The sequence below is a fragment of the Stegostoma tigrinum genome, unplaced genomic scaffold (genome assembly GCF_030684315.1).
Source record: "Stegostoma tigrinum isolate sSteTig4 unplaced genomic scaffold, sSteTig4.hap1 scaffold_574, whole genome shotgun sequence".
Classification (NCBI taxonomy): domain Eukaryota; kingdom Metazoa; phylum Chordata; class Chondrichthyes; order Orectolobiformes; family Stegostomatidae; genus Stegostoma; species Stegostoma tigrinum.
The window spans coordinates 14,748-42,441 of record NW_026728510.1 but is presented as its reverse complement, the minus strand read 5'-3'; the positions used below and the strand labels follow the sequence as shown (position 1 = coordinate 42,441).

The 27,694-nt window shown below is 39.7% G+C and overlaps 1 protein-coding gene and 1 long non-coding RNA gene across 2 annotated transcripts in view; one reads left to right on the top strand and one right to left on the bottom strand.

Annotated features, from left to right (window-relative positions):
* On the top strand, positions 1-25,943 carry LOC132208937 (putative protein PTGES3L). Its single transcript, XM_059644211.1, has 8 exons — positions 1-2,513; positions 8,419-8,532; positions 9,429-9,495; positions 10,884-10,982; positions 13,694-13,780; positions 16,850-16,903; positions 24,237-24,261; positions 25,592-25,943. Exons 1-7 carry the CDS (start codon positions 2,485-2,487, stop codon positions 24,258-24,260), a joined length of 474 nt encoding a protein of 157 aa, XP_059500194.1. The 5' UTR covers positions 1-2,484; the 3' UTR covers position 24,261; positions 25,592-25,943.
* Positions 5,804-27,694, bottom strand: part of LOC132208938 (uncharacterized) — a 30,330-nt gene continuing 8,439 nt past the window's right edge. Inside the window, exons 2-4 of the long non-coding RNA XR_009445037.1 lie at positions 12,295-12,354; positions 7,396-7,529; positions 5,804-6,041 (exon numbers count right to left, since the gene is read on the bottom strand). This is a non-coding gene — a long non-coding RNA (uncharacterized LOC132208938). The remainder of the gene's footprint in view (positions 6,042-7,395; positions 7,530-12,294; positions 12,355-27,694) is intronic.

The following is a 27,694-nucleotide window of genomic DNA, read 5'->3' as shown; positions in this document are numbered from 1 at the left end:
TCTGAGTGGGATGCTGTTTGGAGGGATGATATGGACTTGTTAGGCCAAATGGCCTCTTTCCACACTGTAGTGATTCTGTGATATAAGGTGAACATCATTCTTTAAAATATGGTGCCCAAAACTGAATGTAATATTCTAGGTGACAGTCAAGTAAAGTTTCTGCAAAACTGAAACATCACTTTCTCACAGTGGCATTCCAATTCCTTTAAGAAAAGAGCCAACATTATATTAGCCATATTGATTACTTCTATATCTGTTCACATTTGTGATGATTATGGTACGTGGATGCCCAAATCCCTTTGCTACTCTATTTGTTACTCCCTGAACATTAAGAAAATATACCAATGTGATTGGTTGAATAGAGAGTGAATATGTTTAAGTGCCATAAACAGCAGCGATGATACATATTTTGGCAAAGTGGTAAAGCATTTTTAAAATGCTTTTGTTCAAACGAATCTTGAAGCACGTGTCAGCTTCTTATAATTAAATTTAGGGACTTCTTAAATCACCTTCAGCAGCATCCATCTAGCCGCATAACTAATTGATTAGCCTAAATTTCATACCATATCCTCTCTTGTAAATATACACAGAATTCAAGATCCTAATACTGGTCTGCTTTGCTGCATCTGGGTGTAAAAGACTTTGATAGCACACTCGAGTGTTCTCTTCTGATCTCCAAGATTCAGATGGCAAATTAAAAGTATACTAGTATTTTCTTTGGACAAGATGTTGCTGAGACTGAGGGAATACTTAAGTTTACCAATTAAAATAAGTGTACTTCCCAGAAATGGTGGGAGCTGTTGTGATGTAGTGGTAGTGTTCCTACCTCTGAGCCAGGAGACCTGGGTTCAAGTCCCATTTAGTCCACTGGTATGTAATAGCATATGTGAATTGGTCAATTTTTTTTAAAAAAACTAGAAATAGCAGTTATATTCCAGCCTCAAACAACTCTTCAGTGAAGCAGGTTTTAAAGTGATTAGTTCAAAGTTGTCCCTCAATTCCATGATGATGTCTACTCAAGATTGCAGATTTCTGTTGATCTGTCTGAACAGTTCATTTCATAACATCTTCAGGCACATGGGGCAGGTCATCACACAAGGCAGTGGGATTGGGAGCACAGGTTTGCTTCCTTTCATTTCTTACTCTGATTCCATTTTACCTCATCATTAAAGCATTTGGACTCAAAGCATGATGCAGCTTGGTGGACAATTGTCACCATTTTTAATGATTGGTAGCAAATTCCCACTAATCATTGTCATTAAGGTTATTGTTGCATACTGCCAGAAGATTTTCAATGTTTCCTAGGCATTGTCTGGAATTTGTGAATAGGGGAAACAAGCCCTGGCAAGGAAGATGATTTTTGGCCATCTGTTGCAGCGTCTAGTCCATTATAGTTGATTTCGCAAACGTTTTGTCTGATTGTTTATAAGAGTATCTCGAAAGAGGGACAATAGCATTTGTTTAATTGTCTTTCAAATTAATCCACAGAATGTGGTGGAGGTATTGCTGGTGCAATTTCTTTGGCATTATGTCTTGGTAACTGCTAATTTGACGCTAGATTACTGACAATTGCCTGCTTGTATCTTTGTAACATCAGTACATTGTTGCTACGATACAGGCACCTAGAAACAATAAATTACATTAATGCAGCAGCTCTGATGCAGTATAACAGGAATATTATCAGGCAAGAAATGACGTTGAGCTCCTTTAGGATATTGGGAAGAGGTGAAACTACTTAGTCAAAGAGCTATTTAAGGGGCACGCTAACGGGAGAGCGCGGTGGAACCTTTTTGGAACGGTATTCCAGGATTTAGGACTTAAACAGCTGAGGCCGGATAAGAACGCGAGAGAAAGGCCAACCTTTGAATACCAGCTCAGAAAACTTAGGCATGAAAAATCAGTGTCACTGATTATGTACAAAACTTAAATGTATCCACAGCTTGTACGCATGGGATGAATCCTGAGATCACTTCTCTGTAAATCATTAGTCAATACAAAATATATGATTCAAGCATAAGACGTTGTACCATAGGCAAAAATAGACGAGAAAAACTACGCTTAGTTTTTTGACTGCTTGTCTCCTGGCCTTCCCGACTATCATTGCCAGTATAACAGGCCAGGTTAACTACTGAACCAGCTAAATAAACAATCGGCTGTAGTGGCAGAAAGCTCTATATATCCCTATGGTTGTTTTGGTGTTTTCCGACACTAAAGTTGATGGGCAACTGGAAAGAGCGAGCTGAAGAGCAGAAGTTGGAGGCGGGTCAGGAGAACCATCGGGAAATCTCTCGTTTAAAAGCGAAACATTGCTGAAGGGAGGGATCAGCTAAAAATAGCGGCATCGACATCTGCTTCTGCCTCACAAACTGGAAACAGTCACATTCTCTGCAAACTTTCCCCACAGTTTAACTTACCATTGAAGTGTTACGCTTTATTTCTTTCCTCTTTCTTTAAAAGTTTTGGTAGAAATTTGTTGAGGTGACTATGTCTGTATCAGAAGAAACTGACCACAGGTATGTAACGGTAATTATGTGAAAAATGCTAGACCCAAAATTTAATGATAGTGATTTGGAACAAAGCGTATTGTTATTTTAGACCTGCAAATCTAAAGGTCTGAAAAGCAAGTGAGTCCTTTGTTCACCAGAAATGGCTGTCAGTTCATCCAGTTGTAAGTGTTGTGAAATTAGCTTGTGAGGTTTGGAATCTTAATGGCGAGCACTTGAATTCTGAACGTGGCCTTCATAATGATGGCAGCAATAGTCCATGTAGTCGTCTTGAAGGTGCTGGAGTTTGAAGGAAGGCACTTAAATCTTTGATTTTTTTTCCCTTCTGGGTCGCACAGTCCAAATCCAAGACTTCTGTGAGGATTGCTGGCTTTGAGCTGATGCTTGGCAATTCGAGGTTGAAAGCAAGGAGGTCCTCGTGGCAATTTCAATAATTCAAAGTAAAATAAAATAGTCCAAATAGAAAACTGCTGGAAAAACTCAGCAAGTTAGGCAGCAGAGTTGATGTTGCAGGCCCAGTAACTGGCCATTCAGAAGCTGCCCAACCTGCTCTGTTTTTCTAACAATGTTTTGTATTCTATTCTAGATTTCCAGTATCCCAAGTATTTTGCTTTTATGTCTGTCATTTGATACTTAGATGAAATTGTTCTTTATGAGATGAGGTTGTTGGCTTGCTCATTGAGCTGGTTGGTTATCGCACAGACGTTTCATCACCACGCTAGGTAACACGATCAGTACGGCCGCCTGTTAAGGTGGGTTGTATCATTTCTGATGCTGTTCTGCACGGGTTTGTACATGGGGTCTAATTGTTGATTGTGTTATGGGTTGAAAACCAGACCTCATGAAATTCTTGTGCATGTCTGTGATTGGTTTGAGCTAGGATGGAATTCCTTGAGGCCTGGTTTTCAACCCATAACGCAATCAACAAACATATGGAATTAGACCCCATATACAAACCCATGTAGAGCAGCGCAGGAAATGACACAACCCAACTTAACAGACCGATCATTTAATTTCCAAATGGAGTAGAACAACATTGCTTCATTGGAGGCTGTACTGATAGTGTTACCTAGCATGGTGATGAAACATCTGTATGATAATCAGCCAGCTCGGGGAGCAAACCAACAACCCAAGCTACAAGTCTTTGCAAGAACCTTTTTAAATGTTCTTTGGAGAGTTTGGATGGGGTAACAGATTAGATGGGTTTAATGTTTGTAAATACAAGGAACAAGGCAAGATTGGTATCAACATCCAGGCCCAAGGAGCCACCTGATCTAATGACAAAGTTGCAGTAACAAAGATCTGGCTTCAACAAAGGGAGAAACGGGCACATGATAGTCCTGCCTACAATCCATTTAGAAAGTCGAGTGAAGGACAAAGCAGAGGCAAGAGTAGATGGAAAATGCTGTGGCAGAACCAGAAAATGATGATGTACTTGAGGGTTAAAAAACAGAACTGATTTGATAGGAATAAGGAACAATAAAGGAGTTATGATTTTGCAGGGAGCCTACAATAACACAAGTAAATCAAGAGAAGGAGATAGTAAAGCAAAATTCTTGGCAAATTGCAGAAGGTTGCAAGAACTTTGAAGTAGTAACTATAGGGATAGTAATCCAAGTTCCTCTTGTAAATCTTTTCTGCATCCTCTCTCATGCTTTCACATTTTTCCTACAGTGTAATGCCCTGTATTGGGCACAATATTCCATGTTGAGGTTGAACCAGTAATAAATGAAAGCCAGTATTTGATTAACCTGTTTGAATTATTTGATTAAGTAATGGAGAACCTTGATGAGGTTTGTCTGCTTGATATTTTTAAATGAACTTCCAAAAGATGTTTGAAGAAGTAAGAAGCTTGTGAGCAAAATTGAATCATATCAGATTAAAACAGCAATGGATAAGTGGAAATTGGTTCAGGGATAGAAAGATAAATGAAGAGAAAGGGATTGACTTGTTTCTGGGGGCTTGAAGTTCTTCCCATTCAGCTCCAGATAATCTTTCAATTCAATATCTGCACATTCCTAACTAATGAATCAGCATTGTGATGGTTTAGATGATTAAACCTCGGTAATCTGCATTATCTTGGGTATCCTAAAGTTCAAGTTCAGCCTACTTAATGTATAAATGTCCTAAACTTGAGTGAATAATATTTATCATAACAAGGAATTAAATGTCACTTAAAAACAAGCAAAAGTGCCACTTAAATTGACGACTTTTTTTTTATTCTTTGGGATACGAGCATCATTGGAAAGACCAACATTTGTTGCCCATCCAGAATTACCCTTGAAATGAGTATGCTGGAGACTTTTTAGAAGGCAATTCAGAGCTAACCACGTTTGCTGTGGATCTAGAATCACATATACGCCAAACAAAAAAAATTCCTTCCCTGAAGGATCAGGTGGGTCTTTATGATAATCAATGTTCATTCCTAGTCACCATTACAGAAATTAGCTTTGTTTCAGATTTTGTTAAACTTAACCTCCACCAGCTACCATGGTGAGATTTGAACCCATGCCTTAAGAGTTTAGGTTTCCATATTACTAGTTCAGTGACATTACACTATACCATTACCATCCTATCACAGACTTATAAGAGAGCTCTCCTTTACTCAGGTTTATGTTATTTCTCCTGTCTTATTTTTACTTAGCACAGATCCATGCACACAGCCCATACCAGAGTATTTGGGTAAATTAGGAAGTTTGTTTCCATTTTAATGAAGTGTTGAGAGAAATTTGCATGTGATCTCTTGTAGGTGTGACTTTGCAGCATGATAATAAAGGTGCAGTATGACTTTTTTTTATTCCACTTTGTCTGCTTTTCAGGGGCTGGGAATTCTGCAGTGAGTAACTCATCCTCACCTCCCAAAGCCTGTCTATCTTCTTTAAGACACAAGTCAGGTGTTTCATGGAATACTGTTCTTTTACATGAATGAGTGTAACTGCAATAACACTGAAAGATTCATTGTGGCAATTTACCAAGTTTCCCTTAAGAGCAGCTCGCAAAGCCATGACCTCTCCACCTAAAGGGACATGACCAGCAGATATATGGGAACACCGCCATCTGCAAGATCCCCTCCTGGTCACGCATCATTCTGACTTCAAATTATATTGTCATTCCTTCAATGCTACTGGTTCAAAATCCTGCAACTCCCTTTGTTGTGGATGTATCTACATCCTATAAGACCGCAGCAGTTCAAGCAGGTGTCTCTCCATCACCTTCTCAAGGCAACTGGGGATGAGCAATAAAAGCTGGCCTACCTAGTGACATCCACACCTAAAAATGAAGAACAAAAATACAGAATTCAAAGGCAAATGCATATCTGTTTATTTTTATACTACATTTCTGAGGTAGGGAAACCACTCATTGTCCCGAAACCTCAAGTTTGAAAGTAATTTATTGACCATTAATTGACTTGAGTAATTTATGACTAAGTGCTGTTATCTGGCTTTCCATTGGAGATGCTTGAGTAGTGTCCTTCATTAGTAGCTTAACAGCTAAAGGCATGCTTCAGCTTTTAAAAACAATGCTTGAGTTTTCATACTGTAAGTTAGAAAGCACAGGGTAGATTAATAGGTGGGACTTGATTCAAGTTTAGGCATGGTGCCAGAGTTTTAAATGATCATGTCTGTAGATGGTAATAACATTTATTATGGATCAGTCCATCCCCGCCCCTTAAAATATATTAAGAAGATCGCCTAGACCTTAAATTTTCCTGATTTGTTTTTAAAGGCATGTGTAAGGTATTGTGTTCCTGATGCAATTCAATAGGTCAAACTACAATGCTTGAAGCTAAACACACTTTATTCTTGCAGTATAGTTAAAATACAGACAAAATAAGAACAAGAAAACAAATTAGCTTAACTGTAATTCTAGCAAAATACTTTTATTTACAAGTTAACTAGCATTGATTAGCTGTTCCAAGGTAGTAGCATTCCATAAACACACCCTTAGTAAAAGCAAGGTCAGTAAAATAGACTGTCTCATATGCAATTCTAACAGCAGGAAGAGAACCCCAGCTTTTATCTGTAACAGAGAGAGGAATAACAGTTTCCACATCCTGCTCCAAGACCCTAGCAACCACTGAAAGCTAAAACTAAAATCCTGGTACTGTGGGAACTTGACCCCATCCATTTGTGCTGCTTCTTTGTCTGATTTTTATATTTAAAAAACCCAAAACCATCTACATTGCTGGGCTCAGAGCAGACAGCTTGGCAAGAAGTTTACACTTTCTTTATGAAGAAACAGGACAAAACAACTCATTTTAAAGGCACATCTCGTAACACATGAACTGCAAAGAAATAACCAACTCTTAAGGTAACATAGGTACATAGAAAATAGGAGCAGGAATGGACCATTTGGCCCCTTGAGCCTGATGTGCCATTCATTATAATCATAACTGATCATCCAAGTCAACAGCCTGTTCCTCCTTTTCTTCCTTATCCTTTCCTCACTAAGTGCTATATCCAACTTCTTGAAATCATACAATGTGTTGGCCTTGACTCCTTTCCATGATAGCAAGTTCCCTGGGTCAAGAAATTTCACCTCAACTCAGTCCTAAATGATTTATCCCACACTTTAGACTGTGACAAATGTATAGATGTATAACAACTGAGCTCAGGTAAAGTGGAGGTTGGATGGTGTTAGACAACTGGAAACGGGTAATGATATTGATGGTGTTGATTGTTATAAGAACCTTGCCTTGGGGTCAAATATAACACTAAATTCATGGACAGTCTGATTCAGCCTCTGGCAATACCAGGGAGAAGTTTGGACTGGGTGCCAAATTTATAAAAAAAGGGGTTAACATGATATGTAAAAGACCGGAGCCAGAGGAAAAAGTGAGTCAGAGGAGATGGTAGAAGCACAAAAACGCAGTATTATAACTATTACTGACCTCACAGCTGCTCAGTCCGTAGGCTTTAGCATTTTTGGCAACTACTCAGGCCTTCACCTCAGCATTTGGTACAGTTCGGTTGTCTAGGTCTGGATTTTCTCCCTGAAAACATCTCCATCTTCTTCTGGCAGCATCTGTGAAGGAGAAAACAGTGTTAACGTTTCTGGTCTGGTGACATTTTCTCAGCAGGTTCTGAGGTTTTCCAGCAACTTTGTTTTTGTTCCTGATTTACAGCATCAGTGGTTCTTCAGTTTTTTTTTTAATCCAGCTTCGTCTGCTCGTTAAGGCACTCCTTAAGGCACTTACCTGTCTCATCAGACCTTTGCCTATCTTCCTAATATCTGCCTTTTTGTCTCTGCAATCTTCTTTACAATTTTGCATCTGTGAAGTGTCTTGGGGTGTTTTTCAACCTTAAAAGATGTGTATATTTAGTCATTTGCTTGGCCTTTTTTACTGTTTAAGGAATAGTGAACAAACTATTGTTGTTACCAATTGCATATTTACAAACCAGCTGGATCTACGTAACATTGGTGAGATGACAGTCTTCAAGCTCTTCTTGGTTCCAAAGCAAAGCTTAAAAGATTTTGCCCAATTATTTCCAGACAGGCATTCTGTAGTTGTCTTAAGAATTGCTGGCAACTATGGCAGATGCCAATAGATAGAACATATGGAATTCATGCTTGGTCTTGTGGCACACCCGTGACTTGTCGGTTTAAAAAGTCTTATTACCAAACTTCATACGTAAGGCAGTACTGCCTATTTAAAATAAAAGGTTCAACACCTGTTTATCTTAATTTCACTCTTGTGAAGTCACCATCCATGGCTTAAAGATTCAAAATAAATGCTTTCCTTTTTACTTTTAAAAGCTAATGCCTTAAGGACTTTATTTTTTATTTCATGGTATGTAGATGTCAATGGCTAGGTCAGCATTTATTGCCCATCCCTCAATATCCTGGAGATGGGTGGTACTGAGCTGAATTAAAGAATGACTAACTATGCTTTGCTTAACTTTCATTTGTTCAGACAGCCAGCAAAGACACAATGGTATGACCGTAAAAATTATGTGTTTGTTGAGTTCTGCGTAGAAGATAGCAAGAATGTTGATATTAAAATTGAAAAATTCAAACTAATCTTCAGGTAAGAAACTGTTGTGTTTGCTGTGAATTAGTTATTTTGTTGCATTGATCACTGTAACATATAAACTTAAAAGCAAGTCAAACTCACATTGTGCATATGTGAAGATGTAACTCTAACATGATACTTAGATTATACTAATCTATCATAAAATGACCTTTTGTCTAAAATGCCTATTGTCATTGAGCAGGATGTGAGAAACCACAGTTTCTAGTTACTTTATTTTGGAGCTGTTCTTAAGTCTTTCTGCCTAAAGGTCAACTTACTTTAGCTCATAGATACTACCAGAAACTCTATCTATAAGAAAGCTTGAATGTGATGCTGATTGAGACCAAATATTTTAACTGCAGCCAGATGGCACAATGTTGTGAAATTCCAATGTTCTGTGTCATGGAGTAGGAAGACGTATTCTTAATTTCAGTCATATCATTGTGAAAAGCAGATGTGCAGTGTTGCTTACAGAGGGAGAAATTTGAACAAGTTGCTTTGTCCTGCTTTCACCCTGCTTATTGACCAAATGTAGGGCAGAGATGAGAGGGAGCATATGAGGACACTGTCAAGATAATCTTAAATTTACAAAAATCCTGGTGTCGGGCAAAAAGGGTGAGTTCCAAATAATTTTCCTGATTTTTGAATTGGCTTTATTGAATAGAATTAGCTTTCTTTGAGTGCCGAAGTAAAGCCTGTTGTTTCTCTTCTGGATCAAACCCAAGATCTGGTTATGACCTGAATGAACTCCTGCCAGTTGTGCATGACTGATTAGGGAACTATTAAAGGCAGCTTTACTGAAGGAAAATAAAATGCGTAGGTTGTAAATACAGGCAATCATCCATATATTTATATGAAGTAATATGAAACATTATAATTATCAACAGTTTTCTACTTTCTAATTTTAACAGTTGCAAGTCAGCAGATAACACAGAACTCTACAATAACATTGAACTGTACAGCAAAGTGGATCCAAATGTAAGTAGATACCATTCATACACACTTCAGTATAACCCTGGATAAGCTGATAGGCTAAAGCCTATATGTTTCATAGAAGAGTTGACAGTCCAATTCTGGAAAATTATTGCTTTGACTATTTAAATCCATGTTGTTGTCAATACACTGCCAATGTAGTGACTGACAACGTTTTCTGATGGAGTGCTAAGAATATTTAAGTCAAGCATTCACTTCTTGTCTGCACTAAGCTGGATGATCTCAAGACTAAGCAGGAGTTAAGTTGGTATAGAGGCTCTTCTTTCTTAGGACTAGGAGTGGGAAGAATAATTAGTCTTCCTGTCCATATCGTTTTCCAATATTCCTTGCTGGAAAGTGTGCATCTGTAGATTTGCATATGTCAGGAGTGGGAACTTTGCATCTATGTGAGTTTTTTTTAAATGAGATATTTTCCCTTGCTCTTTCTGTGCTCCAAATCCCATTATCTTTCATCCTTTCTAAATGTGTCCTTCCATTTAAATTTTCCTGCCCTCAGCCACACTATCTCTATCTCTGGCCTCTCTATCCCATGGTTTCATTAACACCTACAGTTTCACTATCATTTCTAGTTTCTCTGTTGTTAGCAAAGATCTTTTTAAACTCCAATGTTTTCTGCTGCAACTCCTCACAGAATCCCATTCAGCATTAAGGACGGAAAGAAATTTCGTTTGGGGGAGCATCTCCTTGCCGAATCCTTGACATGAACTTCTGTATTGGGAACATGGATTGCAGGCTACGTAAGACCACTTGATGGGCTAGATTCTGGGTCTAGAGAGCTGCCTTTTGGACCAGCCTCTGTAATCACCTATCCACGCCTCTGATGATTTTATAATCCCTATAATGTCACCTCTCAACCTCCTATGTTCCAGGGACACATGTCCCAGCCTATCCAGCCTCTCCTTATAACTCAAACCCTCCAAGCCCTATAACATGTGTGGAGGATAACAAAGTGTGAAGCTGGATGAACACAACAGGCCAAGCAGCATCTCAGGAGCACAAAAGCTGATGTTTCGGGCCTAGACCCTTCATCAGAGAGCTAGGCCCGAAATGTCAGCTCCTGAGATGCTGCTTGGGCTGCTGTGTTCATCCAGCTTCACACTTTGTTATCTTGGATTCTCCAGCATCTGCAGTTCCCATTATCTCTGAACACGTGTGGAAGCTTCTATTTATGTATATTGCAGCAAACGTCAAAAGTATATGCTTTCACTTCCCTTCTCCTACCCTCCCACTCAGGGGTTAAAAATGTGGTATTGAATGCTAGTCAGTGCAGTCAGCTGTTGTGCCTGATCAAGTGACTACCAAAATAATTACATATGGACTTCCTTTACTTAAAAAAGTGGTTTAATCGCTTTTACTTTTCCTTCAATTGACAGGATTCGAGACACAAACGTTCAGACAGGTCAGTAACACTCTTCATGAGGAAAATTGATGGTAAAAAAGCTTGGCCAAGGCTGACCAAAGACAAAACCAAGGTACGGTTTTCAGCTAATATTTAAATTGCCATGACTTGGAACACTTTTTAGGGACGTTATTATAATGTGTACCTGTCCAACAGAGTCATACAGCATGGAGATAGACACTATAAAGTCCAAATTGTCCGTGCTGACCAGGTTTCCCAGACTAGTCCCATTTACCTGCATTTGGCCCACATCCCTCTAAACCTTCCTACTCGTGTACCTATCCAAATGTCTTTTAAACGTTGTAACTGTATTTGCCTCTATCACTTCCTCTGGCAGCTTGTTCCACATATGAACCACCCTCTGTGTGAAAGGGCTGGTTCTCAGGTCCCTTTTAAATCTTTCCTCTCTCACCTTAAACCTATGCATTCTAGTTTTGAACTCCCTACACTAGGGAAAAGGCTGTTCACCTTATCTATACCCCTCGTGATTTTATAAACTTCAATACCGCTCCAGGGGAAAAATGCCCCAGCCTATCCAGCCTCTCCTTATAACTCAAAACCTCCAGTCCCTGTAACATCTGTGGAAGATTCTATTCATAGACATTGTAGGGAACATCGAGAATATGTTTTCACTTCCCTTTTCCCACCCTCCCACTCACAGATTAAAATGTGGCATTGAATGATGGTCAATGCAGTCAGTTGTTGAGCATGACCAAGTGACTACTGAGAGCAGGAGCCTGAGAATATTTCCTGTTTCAGATTTACAGCTATGTGTTTTTTATTTCTCATTTTACTATGAGGAAGAGTTAAAGGCAAACTGTTGCATGGCACTGATAAGGCATTGTTATTGTTCTTGTCTCTGCATTTCCATTGGTCATTGTAGGCACATTAATATGGTTAAAATTGTATCAGAGATAATGGGAACTGCAGCTGCTGGAGAATCCAAGATAATAAAGTGTGAGCCTGGATGAACACAACAGGCCGAGCAGCATCTCAGGAGCACAAAAGCTGACATTTCGGGCCTAGACCCTTCATCAGATGAAGGGTCTAGGCTTGAAACGTCAGCTTTTGTGCTCCTGAGATGCTGCTTGGCCTGCTGTGTTCATCCAGCTTCACACTTTATAATATTACATTAATATGGTTAGTATTTTGCAGCTCAGTGTTTGTGTGATACATCTGTTTCTTGCACTGTCTGGTCTTAATGGGGCAGAGGTCAATGTTTACTACTCAGCTGCATATTAGATAGTCAGGATGTCCACCATATCTGCCTACGAACACAAGTGAGAGACAGGAACCATTTAACAATTGGGTTTCATCTATATAATATTGTCAAGCTTGCAGCATTCGTTTTGCCCCTGACCTGACAAAAAATTCTGAAAACCTACCTGTGCTGATTCTGGATTGTTCCGATTTACTGGCTGTTTTTCTGACCAATGTTTTCATTGCTGCAACATCAATGGGAGAAAAAGGCACTGTGAATAGTTTCCATAGCGGTATCTGAAATTTGAATTAGGATCCTACACTCCTTTCCTATTTAAATAAATCTCCCTCTTTTTCAGATAGGATTATCTATTTCAAGGCTTGTTTGAAAATACAGTTAGTCGAATAGGTCTCAAACTGGTGTCTGTAATTGTCTGCAGAGACCTTCCAGGGGTTCTGCATGCAAGGCTTGTCCACATTGTGGACTACTACCTGGGTGGAGGTGATCTAATCAACCTATTTAGAGATGTTACCACATATTCTTGGACCTGGGTTTCTGGGCTCAGAGGTAGAGACACTACCACAGTGCTGCGAGAGCCCTCCTACAGGCCTGCAGTATTTTCTAATCAACCTGCTCAGAGATTACACATCCCTGGAACAAGTGGATCTTGATTCAAAGGCTCTTGGCTCACAGGTGGGGACACTAGCACTGTGCCATGAGAGTGCTCCTGAGGACGTGCTATCATGTGTAAATGCATGCAGTGCAGCTGGAGGCAGCCAGTATACAACAGATTGGCACCTGTCCCTCTGATGCACACTCATGTTCTGGTACACCTGGATTTAGGTTCTTGCTTTCTGTCTGTTCCTAAGCTGCCCACAATCATTCCTTCTCCATGTTCTGCTCTTCACATTCTTCTCCTGTCTCTGTTGTATGCTTTATCCATGGTTCCTGCTTTCTCTCTGCTCCTCTTGTCCTTTCTCCATGTTCTGTTCTCGCTGAGCTTCTCCTATTGGGCAAGGATAGAGTGGGTACACACTTCTTTTTGACAATCTCATGTAAAATACCCGAAACATCTTTAAAGATATATTACATAAGATATTTATCTATTAACTTTGTATATTTTATATTTGTATTAGAAATATATTTTAAACTATAACCTATCTTAAATATCATTGCAACATGTTTTACACCTTGCATATCATTTAAGTGAGGATCCATAATTACTGAACTATTTGCAAAGGGGTCCTTCATCCAATGAACTTTGAGGACCAGTAGACAAGTGAGAGGGAGTTTTTTTTTGTTTATAGTTTTTGACCCATTTTCCAACATGAAAAATGATGGTAGGCAAATTAAAATGGTCACTCCAATCTTTAAAATAAGATTAACTTACTAACAGAAACTCATTTCATTCACTCGCAGGTTCAAAATATGTTTTTGATATGAATGTCATTTGTTTTTGAGTTCCAGTCTTAGTTGACTCTATACCTATATCCCAAGGGCAAGATGATGTCGCATGCAATGGGTAACTTGTTCCTTGATTCATCTGGAAACATAGATAAAACCTGAGTGTTTTTCTTCTACAGCATGCCTGGTTAACAGTGGACTTTGATAACTGGAGGGATTGGCACGATGATGATGAGCAGATGATTGGCTTGGAACACTATGCAAATGTACGTTCGACCTTTATGGATTATGACCATTGCAATTAATGAAAACCTGTAACTCACTTCAGTTGTAAATAACAGCTAAAGGCAAACTCAAATGTGTTTTCCGCATGTGATCCTAAATGTGGACATGCTTTACTTTTATAAGCTTAATATTCCAAAGATACAAAGCTTATTTCACTCTAGGCTCTCTGTTTAATTTTCTGTTGCTATTTCCTCATATAATTGTTGTTTTTCTGTCATGTATTTTTAAATATTCTCTACCTTGGGATTTGTTTCACTTAAATATTTATCCAGTTACGTGCCATAATTCACCGTGAGCAATACCTACTTTTCACTAGATCCATTGTGCAACAGTAACTATTAATATATATTGTGGAATACGATGGCCCAAGTTGCTAGCTCCAACTCCTGCAAATCTTCCTTCTTCTTGTCTAATCAGTTCTGGTCACAAGTTACGTATGTCATCAACACCGAGCCAACTTTTCTTCAATATTTCTGGTTATAGTTTATGTTTCTGTTTCTCCTTTCTGAATGAATATTTTAATTATTTTGCATTGTATTTCATCAGCCCAAATACAGAAATCATGTAACATAATTTCCTAATTTTAGTTTTTTTGCTCAACTTCATTTTAACAAAACCAAGATTTCTTGGAGATGCAGCTGCCCCAGAAATACCATTTAGAAGATAATAAATGGATAAGTCTCCCCAAACCAAGCATGTTCCTTGCTATCCCCAAGCTGGCTGCACACAGGTATACTCCCTACACATGCTTCCTAAGTCCATATGTTAACCAGAGTGCTTATACTCTAAGCCATCTCGCCTACAACTAAGCAAACCTGGAGATCATTTCTGGGTCTGATTAATAGAAATTGATTGCTCAGAATAGTCAGCAACTCGGTTAACATTGTATCATGTGAAGAAAGTGAACTAGATGGATTTTCTCTCATCTAATAATTCCTATGTTCCTCTGTTCCTGTTGAATGCAGTTGAATTGCACTTAATCCATATGTATAAGGTACTAGAGGCCATCACTTAATCCCTGGTTCTGTATCAGATATAATAGGAACTGCAGATGCTGGAGAATTGCGATAACAAGGTGCGGAGCTGGATGAACACAGCAGGCCAATCAGCTCCTAAAATTGGTCTGCTGTGTTCATCCAGCTCCACACCTGGTTATCCCTGGTTCTGTATTTCCCATTTTCTTCATCTCTCAACAGTTGCATATTGTTGCTCCCATCTGGCCTCCTAATAAGCCCATTCTCCCAATATAGTCAGTTTGTGTTTCATGCTTCCTGTTTACTTCGAGCCCTGCTTGTGTTGCTTTCCTATTTAATATAAACCGCCCCTTGCATACTCTCACTAGGTTTTGTCCAACAACCAGGTTTCCATTTATCCCTGATAATGCATGGCTTACTTCACCTGAAATTCTGTGCTTTTTTTAACTTCATTCTGCCACAATCCAGCTAATTAAATTTTCTCAAGAAGGGCCCTGACCTGAAATGTCAACTTTCCTGCTTCTCTGATGCTGCCTGGCCTGCTGTGTTCCTCCAGCTCCATATTTTGTTATCTCTGACTCCAGCATCTGTAGTTCTTGCTGTCTCTAATTAAATTTTGCCTCTTTTCTGATTGCCATTTAAAAGAAAAATATTCCACTCCCTGTTATAAATTTGAGGCATTTTAAGTTGTCTTTTTCACTTGTAGAAATTAAGCAGCCACCGATTATTAACAATTTTGGGTCAACCTTACATTGCCTCTTGGGTTCAAACTGGTGTCACTCAGAAGCAAATCCTGTATCGCTTACCAATAACTCATCTGTCATATCTAAAAAGACTTTAAAGTGTGACGCTGACATTCTCCTGCCATATAAAGTAGATATTCTAATTTTTATTCTTTTCCTCTCTTGTAGACTTTACTAATCTCCTATGATCCAAAATGATTAAGATGTCATAAAATGAGATTAGATTCCACTCATTAATTTACATTGTTTTCCGATCTGTTAGTGGCGTCCTTCCATGCTGTAGGATGCTATAATGACAGCAAATTTCACCTTTAATTCTTTTCAGCCTCTTCAGATAATTGTTAAAATGATAAATAGAATATGTTAGGTTCCCTCTATTGGTATGCATTTCGACTTGACGTCAGTCATTTGTTTCCTCAGGGCCAGTTTAGCTCTTCAGGGGGGGCTGTTCTTTACATGTCACACCTTAGCAATTCTTCCCAATTAATACAAAACATGTGTTATTGTATTCTTTGGTTCTCTCTCATGGAAATTTATTGACTCAACCTCTGTCAGGCTGCTATCTGTTTTGTGTCCGGACAGCCCACTTATCCAATCAACCAGCAATTGATCTGCAAGTGATGCCAGCTCATTCCAAGACCAAAAATTACAGTCTCTCCTAACATCTTGTGTCAATCTATGCTGGCAATGTCTGAAATGCCCTAAAATTTCACTTGTTATCCCAGGTGTTACAAGTTTAAGTCTTAATGGTTCCCGTATTTTAATTGATAAGTTTGCATTTTAAGGTTCTAGCTACTTTGAACTAAACTCAAAAACTTAGATTTACTTGTCTTTTAAGATCAATGTCAACAGTGCAAGTTTTTGATTCCGTTAGAATGTGAATTATGAAGTACATTCTTAAATCTTTATTGCTTTCACAATTTTACGTTGGCAAACTTTCTGAATGTTGGTACTAATGGTAAACAAAACACTGACAATTGGGGATAATGGGAACTGCAGATGCTGGAGAATTCCAAGATAATAAAATGTGAGGCTGGATGAACACAGCAGGCCAAGCAGCATCTCAGGAGCACAAAAGCTGACGTTTCGGGCCTAGACCCTTCATCAGAGAGGGGGATGGGGAGAGGGAACTGGAATAAACAGGGAGAGAGGGGGAGGCGGACCGAAGATGGAGAGTAAAGAAGATAGGTGGAGAGAGTGTAGGTGGGGAGGTAGGGAGGGGATAGGTCAGTCCAGGGAAGACGGACAGGTCAAGGAGGTGGGATGAGGTTAGTAGGTAGCTGGGGGTGCGGCTTGGGACCTATTTTATTCAGTTTAACTGTTTCTTTTTCAGATGCTGAAAGAACTGAAGAATACTGGGCCACCTCCTGCAATGGATGATCTAGATGTAAATATTGAACAATACTGAAATTGGTTTTGGTTAAAAAAGACACACAAATCCAGTTTCTTTCAACTTATTGTGGTTCGTTTAGCCAACCAAAATAACACATTCTAGTAAAAACCAGAAAACCTCTGCATGAGCATTTCCAAAAGCGGAGAACACAGCAGATTTCCTGTTCCCAGGAGATTGCTTGACCACATGTGGCTCAACAAAACATTACAGCTGCGTGGGAAGAATGTATATTTGTAGGGGTTGCTGTCAATGGTTCCAGGTGCAGAGTCTGGAAAATCTATATTCAAACCACAACATATATTAAATGAAAGAAAAATGTCTGTTTATCAGTATCTTTCACTGCCACTGGTTGTCTCAAAGCACCTTAGGACCAATTAAGTACCTTTTTGAAGTGCTGTTTGTTTTGTATTGTCAGAAACATAGCAACCAGTTTATACACAGCAAGTTCCTCCAATGTTAATGTGATAAAGACCAGATAATTGTTTTATTGATATTGACCAAGGAATTTGCCATGCACACTGTCAGAAGGACATGATTTGCACAGGAGAGTTTGCAGAGGAATTTCACCAGGACATTGCCTGGGATGAAAAGTCTCAGTTATGAGGACAGATCTGACAGGCTGGGTTTGTTTTCCTTGGAGCAGAGGAGGCTGAGGGGGCATCTTGTTGAGGTTTACAAAATTGTGAGAGGTACAGAGTAGATTGTGAGAATCTCTTCCCCATAGCAGATGTGTCTAAGACCAAAGAGCACAAATTTAAGATTAAGAGTGAGTAAGAGGAGTTGTGAGGAAAAAGAAAATCACCCAGCAGCTGGTAGAAGTATGGAAAGTGCTGTCTGAGAGGATGGTGAAGGCAGTTACTCTCACAACATTTTTGAAGCATTTGGATGAGCACTTAAAATGCCAGGGCATAGTGGGCTATGGACCAAGTGCATGTGATTAGAGTTGTTTGGTGTTTCTTGACTGGCATAGAGAGGTGGGCCAAAGGGCCTGTTTTGTATACTGCATAACTCTATGACGCTAGGAAAATCTCCTCTTCACAATAGTAGTAGTACACAATCTCTTACACCCATCTCAAGTAGAATCCCGACAGCGTAGCATTCCCTCGGTAATTCCAGCTTGTTATTTGTGCTGAACTTTTCAGTGAGACTAGTACCTCTACTGACCCATTTTAAAAATTCTTTCAAAGACTGCGGCCACAACTGGCTGGGTCAGCATTTATTAATCCCTAATTGTCCTTGAGAAAGTGCTGTTGAGCCATCTTCTGAACCACTGCGGTCCATGTGGAAAAGGTACACCCATGACGCTGTTATGAAGGGGTTTCCAGGATTTTGACCCAGAGACAGTGACGGAACGGCAAAATATTTCCAAGTCAGGACGGTGTGTGATTTTGAGGGAAACTTTGCAGGCAGTGATGTTCTCCATGCATCTGCTGTACTTGTCTTGCTAGGTGGTAGAGGCCATGGATTTAGGAGTTGCAGTTGAAGTCGCCTTGGTGAATTCTGCAGTGTATCTTGTAGAAATTACTGTTGCCAAAATGAGTTGGTGATGGAAGAAGAGAATGTTGAAGGATGGGGTTCCAATCAAGTGGGCTGCTTTGTCCTGGATGGTGTCAAGATTCTTGAGTATTGTTGGAGCTGTACTCATTCAGGCAAGGGGAGTGTACTCCATCACACTCCTGACTTGTCCCTTCTAGATGGTGGATGGACTTGGGGATTTGGAATACTGCATTCAGTTCTGGTCCCCCTGCTATAGGAAAGATGTTGTGAAACTTGAAAGGGTTCAGAAAAGATTTATAAGGATGTTGCCAGGGTTGGTGGATTTGAGCTATAGGGAGAGGCTCAGTAGGCCGGGGCTATGTTGCCTGGTGCGTCAGAGGCTGAGGGGGTGACTTTATAGAGGTTTATAAAATTGAGTGGCACGGATAGGGTAAGGTCTTTTTCCCAGGGTAAGGAAGGCCAAAACCAGAGGGCATAGGTTTAAGGTTTAAGGTGAAAGGAGAAAGATTTAAAAGGGACTTTAGGCAACATTTTCCCTGCAGAGGGTGGTACATCTATGGAATAAGCTGCCAGAGGAGGTAGCGGAGGTGGGTAGAATTATAATATTTAAAAGACATCTGAATGGGTGTATGAATAGGAAGGGCTGAAAGGAATATGGGACTAGGTTGATTTAGGATATCCGGTCAGCATAGACGAGTTGGACCGAAGGGTCAGTTTCTAGCTATATATCTCTATGACTCTATCACTCTAAGTTAACTATTCAGCTCAGTACATACATCTCCAATAGCACAGAGCTCAGATATGAGAAATTTTCACTCTTTTTAGGGAGAGTGAATCAAGCATCTCTGGATGGACGGTTTAGACAATAAAAGCATAAGAATGACTTGCCTTGTAGTTTCTGAAATCAGTACAAGTCCACCATTGGACAAGCTGAAATCAGTTCAAAATCATTTTCCCATATTGCACGGCAAAGGACCGGAAGTTTTGACTTTTTTGTTTCCAGTGTTATCTTTGGTCCCAGATGTGTTAAACTTGTGAAAACCCGAGAGCACAGTAGAGTAATTAATTTTCTGAAGAAGGGTCTCGACCCAAAACGTCAGCTTTCCTGCTCTTCTGATGCTGCTTGGCCTGCTATGTTCATCCAGCTCGACACCTTGTTATCTTAGCACAGTAGTGTAGTGGTCACAGTACAGAATTTCAAATGTCACCACGACTAGCTGAGTAATTGAATTCAACAGATCCGATACTTTGTAGGCTGAATGGAAAGTTGCTTTTAAAAAAAAAACTGGTTTATCAACGTTTGATTGACTGATTGAATTGATTTTTACTGTGTCCGAAGTGTCCTAGCAAACTATAAACAGGTATAATTATAAGATAAAACACTGCCTCCATTATTTTCTAATGGCAGTAATGGACAGGAAATAAATGTGGCTTTACCTGGATCCTGAGAATTTTTTTTCTTTTGTAAAGTATGACAAAATATAACGATTAGCTGTGTATGACACTGGGAGTTTTTTCTTCATTTGTTTATGAGATGTGGGCATCATTTGCTAGGCCAGAATTTATCGCCCATTCCAAATTGCTCTTGAGAAGGTGGTGGTGAATTGCCACCTTGAACTGTTGCAGTCTGTGTTGTGAAGCTACTCCAATTACACAGTTTAATGATTTTGACCGAGCAAAAATGATAATTTGTTTCTAAGTTAGATTGGCTAGTGACTTGGAAGAGATTTACAGGGAGTGGTGCACCCAAACATCTGCTGTCCTCATTAAAGGTGGTACAGGTTACAGCTCTGAGTGGTGCACTTGGAGAAAGTTTGGTTTCATTGGTGAATATTTTGTTTATTTGTACTGTAATTACTTTGCCTCTCTGACAGTGACTTTGACTTCACTGTAATTGGATGCTTTATAACAAGTTATAATATCAGTTATTTCATTGGCATGTTTTCCTGGATAAGTGCCAACAGATTGATTAAAATCTGTAATTTTCTTCCCGTCAGATAAATTGCTTTATAAAGTTGCTAAATATTTATCATTGTTCCCTGTGGATGGATTAGTTTCACAACAATACCTGATTCAAGAATCTGGAAAGGAAATTTTAATTTTTTTTTCTCTGTTATTGAGATATGAACATCTCTAACAAGACCAGCATTTATTTCCCATCCTTATCCACCCTTGTGAAGGTGGTGGTGGTGAGCTGCCTTCTTAAACTGCTACAGTCTGCATGGTGTACTTCCAAAATGCGATTTTCTGCAGTGGCTTAATAGAATCAAGTGACTTGCTAGGCTGTGTCAGAGGGCATTTAACCATTGATGTCAGTCTGGAATTACATGTAGGCCAGATTGGATCAGAATTGCAGACTGCCTGTTACGATGGACAAGTGAGCCAGATGGGCTACCTCCCAACCCATCATCCATTTCTGGTCTCTGGATCATTTGACCAGTAACACTGTGCTATCATTCCTCTAAGCATTTCACTATGGCATGTAAGAGAACACTGGATGGTTGTTTGATTAGAAATGGTGTGTAGAGATATGGAGAAAAGGCAGGAGATTAGTTCTAGGTGATTGAACTGGTGCAGACACAATGGGCTGAAAGGCTTCCTTCAGGTGCCAACCAATTCTGTGAACAATTCAAAGAAGCCTAAAGCCAAAGTATCAGAGATAATGGGAACTGCAGATGCTGGAGAATCCAAGATAATAAAATGTGAGGCTGGATGAACACAGCAGGCCGAGCAGCATCTCAGGAGCACAAAAGCTGACGTTTCGGGCCTAGACCCTTCTTCAGAGAGGGGGATGGGGTGAGGGTTCTGGAATAAATAGGGAGAGAGGGGGAGGTGGACCGAAGATGGAGAGAAAAGAAGATAGGTGGAGAGAGTATAGGTGGGGAGGTAGGGAGGGGATAGGTCAGTCCAGGGAAGACGGACAGGTCAAGGAGGTGGGATGAGGTTAGTAGGTAGATGGGGGTGCGGCTTGGGGTGGGAGGAAGGGATGGGTGAGAGGAAGAACAGGTTAGGGAGGCAGAGACAGGTTGGACTGGTTTTGGGATGCAGTGGGTGGAGGGGAAGAGCTGGGCTGGTTGTGTGGTGCAGTAGGGGGGAGGGGACGAACTGGGCTGGTTTAGGGATGCAGTTGGGGAAGGGGAGATTTTGAAACTGGTGAAGTCCACATTGATACCATTAGGCTGCAGGGTTCCCAGGCGGAATATGAGTTGCTGTTCCTGCAACCTACGGGTGGCATCACTGTGGCACTGCAGGAGGCCCATGATGGACATGTCATCTAAAGAATGGGAGGGGGAGTGGAAATTGTTTGCGACTGGGAGATGCAGTTGTTTGTTGCGAACTGAGCGGAGGTGTTCTGCAAAGCGGTCTCCAAGCCTCCCCCTTCCCCAACTGCATCCCTAAACCAGCCCAGTTCGTCCCCTCCCCCCCACTGCACCACACAACCAGCCCAGCTCTTCCCCTCCACCCACTGCATCCCAAAACCAGTCCAACCTGTCTCTGCCTCCCTAACCTGTTCTTCCTCTCACCCATCCCTTCCTCCCACCCCAAGCCGCACCCCCATCTACCTACTAACCTCATCCCACCTCCTTGACCTGTCCGTCTTCCCTGGACTGACCTATCCCCTCCCTACCTCCCCACCTATACTCTCTCCACCTATCTTCTTTTCTCTCCATCTTCGGTCCACCTCCCCCTCTCTCCCTATTTATTCCAGAACCCCCACCCCATCCCCCTCTCTGATGAAGGGTCTAGGCCCGAAACGTCAGCTTTTGTGCTCCTGAGACGCTGCTCGGCCTGCTGTGTTCATCCAGCCTCACATTTTATTATCTTAAAGCCAAAGTATCCTATGATTTGGTTTGTACTTCTCCTTCGCACTTCCAATATTTTCATGTAAAAAACGTTATCAGAATTGTATAAGTGAATGAACCACGGCAATATTCATTTTCTCCCACACGTAGGAAAGCATTCAAAACTCAGCAATTCTGTGGGCTTTTGTGGCAAAATGGTAGTGTTCCTACCTCTTGGTTAGAAGACTTGGATTCGAGTTCCATTCACTACAGAGGTGTGTCCTAACACAGCTGAGCAGATTGATTGATTTAAAGATACCTGTGGAGCACTTACCTGACTTAGATAGGTATCTCATGTGTCTGCATTTCATAATCATAACTCAATAGGTACAGGGAAGTGATTCACCCATAAGATACAGGATCATAATTAAGCCATTCATTCCATCAGGTCTACTCAGCCATTTGATCATGGTTCATATGTTTCCCAACCCCACTCTCTCTCTTGCCTTCTCCCCATAGCCTGTGGTCCCCTTACTAATCCAGAATCCATCTATCTCTGTATTAAATACACCCAGTGACTTAGCAACTGTTGCATTCTGCAGCAATGAGTTGTACAGATCAACCACCCACTGGCTGAAGAAATTCCACCTCACCTCACTTCATTCCTAAAGGGTTATGCCTTCGCTCTGCGGCTATACCCTGGGATCCTACTCTATCCTGCTCATGGAAACGCCTTCTCCACATCCAATCAGTCCAGGCCTCTCACTATTCTGCACATTTCAATAAGATTCCACCTCCTCTGGACCCCCTCCAAGGCCACTACATCCTTCCTTTGATGAACGGCCCAAAACTGCTTCCAATATTCCAAATACGATCTGACCAGAGCCTTATACAGCCTCAAGGACACACCTGCTCTTGTCCTCAAGCCCTCTTAAAATAAATACTAATGTTGCATTTGCGTTCCTAACTGCCAACTGAACCTGTATATTAAACTTAAGAGAATCCTGAAGCAGGACTCCTAAATCCCTTTATCCTTCAGATTTCCAAAATTTTGCCCAAATTATAAAATAACTATGCTTCCGTTCTTTCTGACCAAAGTGCACAACCTCACACTTTCCTACGCCGTATTCCACGTGCCATTTCTTTGGCCATTCCCCAAGCCTTACTAAGTCTTTCTACAGCTTTCCTGCTTCCTCAACACAAGCTGTTCCTCCACCTATATTTATGCTATGTGCCAACTTAGCAATAATGCCCTCAGTTCCTTCATCCAGATAATCAATGTATAACGTGAATAGTTGTAGTCCCAGCACCGACCTCTGTGGAACTCCATTAGTCACCAATGCCATCCTGTAAAAGACTCCTTTATCCTCACTCTTTGCCTTCTGCCTGTCATCCAATCCTCTGTCTATGCATCTTGCCTCTAACACCATGGGCTCTTATCTTACTTAACAGCCTTTTGGAAATAGAAAAATAGACCACATCAACTGACTCTCCTTTGTCTAACTTGCTCACTTCTTCCTCAAAGAATTCTAATGCATTTGTTAGGCATGACCTCCCCTTTATAATGTCATGCTAACCTAGCCCACTTCTATAATGCACTTCCAAGTACTCCACAGTCCCATCCTTTAAAATGGATTTTAATGGACCCATTCCATTTTCATTGCTTTAACTGTCCTCCTTCTTATAATATTTTTAACCTCATTGTGCTGTTGAAGAATATTTGCAGAGTCTTGCTGATGTACGAAATGGAGTAATTTTAAGCAACATCACATTATGGCTTTATCTAGCCTCGAGACTGAAAGACAGAGTAAAATCATGTGATTTTGCACAATTACTTGTGCTGTATAGTATCCCATTAACCTATCAGTCAAACTTAACCCTTCGTTACATCTTCCCCCAAGTTAATGTATATACTCACAAGCAGTTTTCACCAGTCAGAAGAAAATATGTTAAAACTCCCTCTGTGGAATTTACTTTGCCTTTCATTCACACGTTAAATATTTTCTGATTTTTTTCATATTCATTTTATGTAACTCCTCTGTTTCTAGGATGAGCCTCTGGACAGTGTTTAAGGTAAGCTGAAGAAAATAATTGTTAAGATGTAGAACTGTTGCTGCTATTGAAAACCAGTGATATTGCTGCAGCACCCTGACTGTGTAATTTACAAGTTTACATAAAGAGATAATGTGCTAAATGCAGACATAAGAATTTATGAAGGAAAAAGTTGAGCTTACTGTGAAGGACAGAAATTTTAAAATACGTAAGTGGATTAGATCAATTGAGAGAGAAAAATCTTAAAGTTGATTCTATATTTATAGATTTTGCATGATCCTGAGTTGTAAAAGATGTTTTAGATTTCTTTACAAAATATTATCAATTTGTTCAAACTTGACATTTACATGGAAACAGACAGAAAGGAAATGCACTTTTGTAAAGTGAGATCTCCAATTCAAGATGTAGGAATACTTGCTGTAATTTGTATACATATGTCACTAATGGAATACATCAACTGTAAAGGATAACTAAATGCAGATGCAGCTAATACCACTCTTAATTCATTTAAACTAGGTTGGGTTAGTGCTTTTCTTACTAAGTTGGCAGGAAGGCAAAAAAGGACTGGGCCCAATTCACTCACTCGGGATTTGAACTGGCAAACAGCACTTGTGTGAATGGAAAATAGCTGTAACTAACTCCAAAAGAGGTGTTTTCAATAAGTTCTCTGATGCAAGACTTATACTGAGACATCTGTATGTTTCTTCCATCCAGAAAATTGGATACTTTCAACACACAGTAAAAATGTACTAATTATATGTTTTACTTCAGTGAAAAAATAAACTCTGGAGTGTGTTAAGAGAAATTATTTGGAGGTAAGGTGGGTATGCGGGTGAAGTAATGTTCAGGTTAGCAAAATATGAGGAGCTTGCAACCAGTGAATAGTAGACTTAAAATACAAACATACAAAAATTAAGCTTAGAGAGGATTGTCGGGTTTATCAAAGTTCATTGCAAGCATTAGTAATGCAAAGTCCTGACAAAGGTAGAAACATTCTGTGAAATTTCTCTTCAGAATAGTTATCTGTGAATCGCCTCCAAATGAATTTAACTAGTTCCCCTCCAATATGCCCAACTACACAGAGATAGACATAAAGGTGTATAAGAGAACTGACAAATAGTTGGCTTAAACTTTGTTTCCCTATTTAAGCTCCAGAAATCATAATCCATTTTCCAAGTGAAGTGACTAATCATAAGTTCTGGATGTTTGGATATAATTGGCAATAATGTTTAAGATATTGGCATCAAGAGAGCAGAAAAAGAGTCATATTTATTCACTTACTAAGCATTTGACTGGTTGGTTGAAGTACAAAGCTATTTCTAAATACTGTTTTTCATTTATTTTCAAACAGTTTGACTTGTCGTCAGAGAAGGACAACAGCAGCGCAAAACTGGAAGAATCTACAAAGGATTCCAGACCCTAGAAGAGCAAACAGTGTGAATACCATCTGTTTTTGTATTGAACTTTTGAACCTATTGTGAAAGTGGTATTTCCCTGCTGAAGGTTGGCAGATTGTGTACTTTCTTGTTAAATTATTGGATGTTTTTGACATTTAAGAGAAAACTGTAAAATCCAGATTGATCAGTTCATGTCTTCAAACTTTTCCCATGACTGAGATCTGGATAGTACTACATTAGTATAATAAAGAAACTTCTAGGAAAAGCTTACTCAGTCAAGGGTGTAATTTTTGAGAAGATATTCCTGCGCAAAAATAAATGGCTAGGAAACATTCAGATAAATAATTTTTTGAGAGCTGAACTTCTAAGTACTTGATTTGTAAGATTCACCTTGAAGAATTTAAATTTAATTACAGCCAAGAATTGTGCAGAGTGGTTTAAATACATTCCATAATTTCAGTACTTTGCAACTTGAACAATTCTGCTTCTTGCAGACTGTGTGACAACTGAAGTTTTCAGTATTACTAAGTTTTTTTTCTAGTAGATGCTTCTCTGATCTTAGTGTTTAAATATTGCCCATTATATCATTGTTGTCAGAAGGTCTTTTAACTTCCATTAGAGTCTTGTCTCCTTTACTGTTCCTTAATTCTATTTATACAGTTTTTATTGCCCCTTCTTTCTGCTGTATTGTTGTCTTTCACCAAAAAAAAGCTATTTTGGCCCTTTTGACCGAATTCCCGATTCGTTCAGAAGATTCAACAGCCTGGCACACCACAAGGACCCAATCTTGCCCAATTTATGTTTAGATCTCTAGAACAACTACTACACCTTTATCCATCCATTTGCCTTATTTCTCACAATATCTGCATTTCTGTAATCATTTGGGTAGCTGACCCCATCTTATCCATAGTCATTACATATTTCTCGCAGTTTTGGTCAACTGCATATTTGATTGCTAATATTCTGCATATTGTTATATTGGCAACAACAAAAACTATTTACATTTGTATTGTAAAGTTGATTTAGTAAAGCATCTGATAGCATTTTATGAAACCTATTTGACACCTAAGATATTGGGGCAGATGGCCAAACAATTTCTGAAAAAGATAGGTTTTAAGAGTATCTTGAAGGAGGATGTGTTAGAGAGACTTAAAGAGAGAATTCCTTAGCTTAGGAGCCAGGCATTTGATGGCATCGACATCAATGGTGGAACAAATAAAATGGTGAAAGCTTAAAAGGCCAGAATTACATGAATACAGATATCCTTGAGGTTTTATGGCTGAGGAGACTGCAGAGATTACAAGGGCTGGAACGGTGGAAGGACTTGAAAATAACGATGGTGAAATAATTCCACAAAGGCTGGTATTCCATCACCAGGTTGCTCTTTATTTACATGTGTATAGTACATGACACTTGCACAGAGCTGGATCCTAGAGACAATAGAACCCCTGACACTTCTGTTTGTATCTGTCAGCCAGGACTCCCCAACTGGAGCTGGCTAACAACCTCAATCTGGAAACTCATTCCTTAAGATTCACCTGACTGACATCATTCCAAATCACTACTGATGGCAATTTAAAAATCAGGTCATTGCTTCACCAAGAGCCAAGGATTTTATTTTGTAACTAGTACTTTATTCTCACTGGGTATTTTATTATTACTTCCTATAATCTTTGTGTTTGGGGAATATTTCTTTTATCTTTATTTCAGTTTGTACTCCAATCCTCATGCAATTCTGAGTTAAAACAATTGAGTTGTGCAACTTTTATGGCTCGATAAACTGTCAGACTATTGTATTTATTTTATTCATGTTTGTTTTAGTGTTAGCTATTATTTACCATATGGAATTTGGGTGGTAACCAGCAGTTTTGATGTCAGCTAAATAATCTGGTAAATGATTACCCTAGTGAGGTTCAAAATGATTCTTAACTTTCTAGTGTGGTGAATGTGCATTATCTTTTTGTGCAACATGGTGATTACATTACCTGGACAGTTATGAGGAAAGATTGGAGAGTTGGAACTGTTTGCCTTGGAGAGGAGAAGGCTAAGAGGAGATT

Coding starts and splice junctions, on each gene's coding strand:
- LOC132208937 (XM_059644211.1), top strand. CDS start 2,485: ATGTCTGTATCAGAAGAAACTGACCACAG. Junction 9,496..10,883: donor ACAGCAAAGTGGATCCAAAT/GTAAGTAGATAC, acceptor TTCAATTGACAG/GATTCGAGACACAAACGTTC. Junction 10,983..13,693: donor TGACCAAAGACAAAACCAAG/GTACGGTTTTCA, acceptor TTTCTTCTACAG/CATGCCTGGTTAACAGTGGA.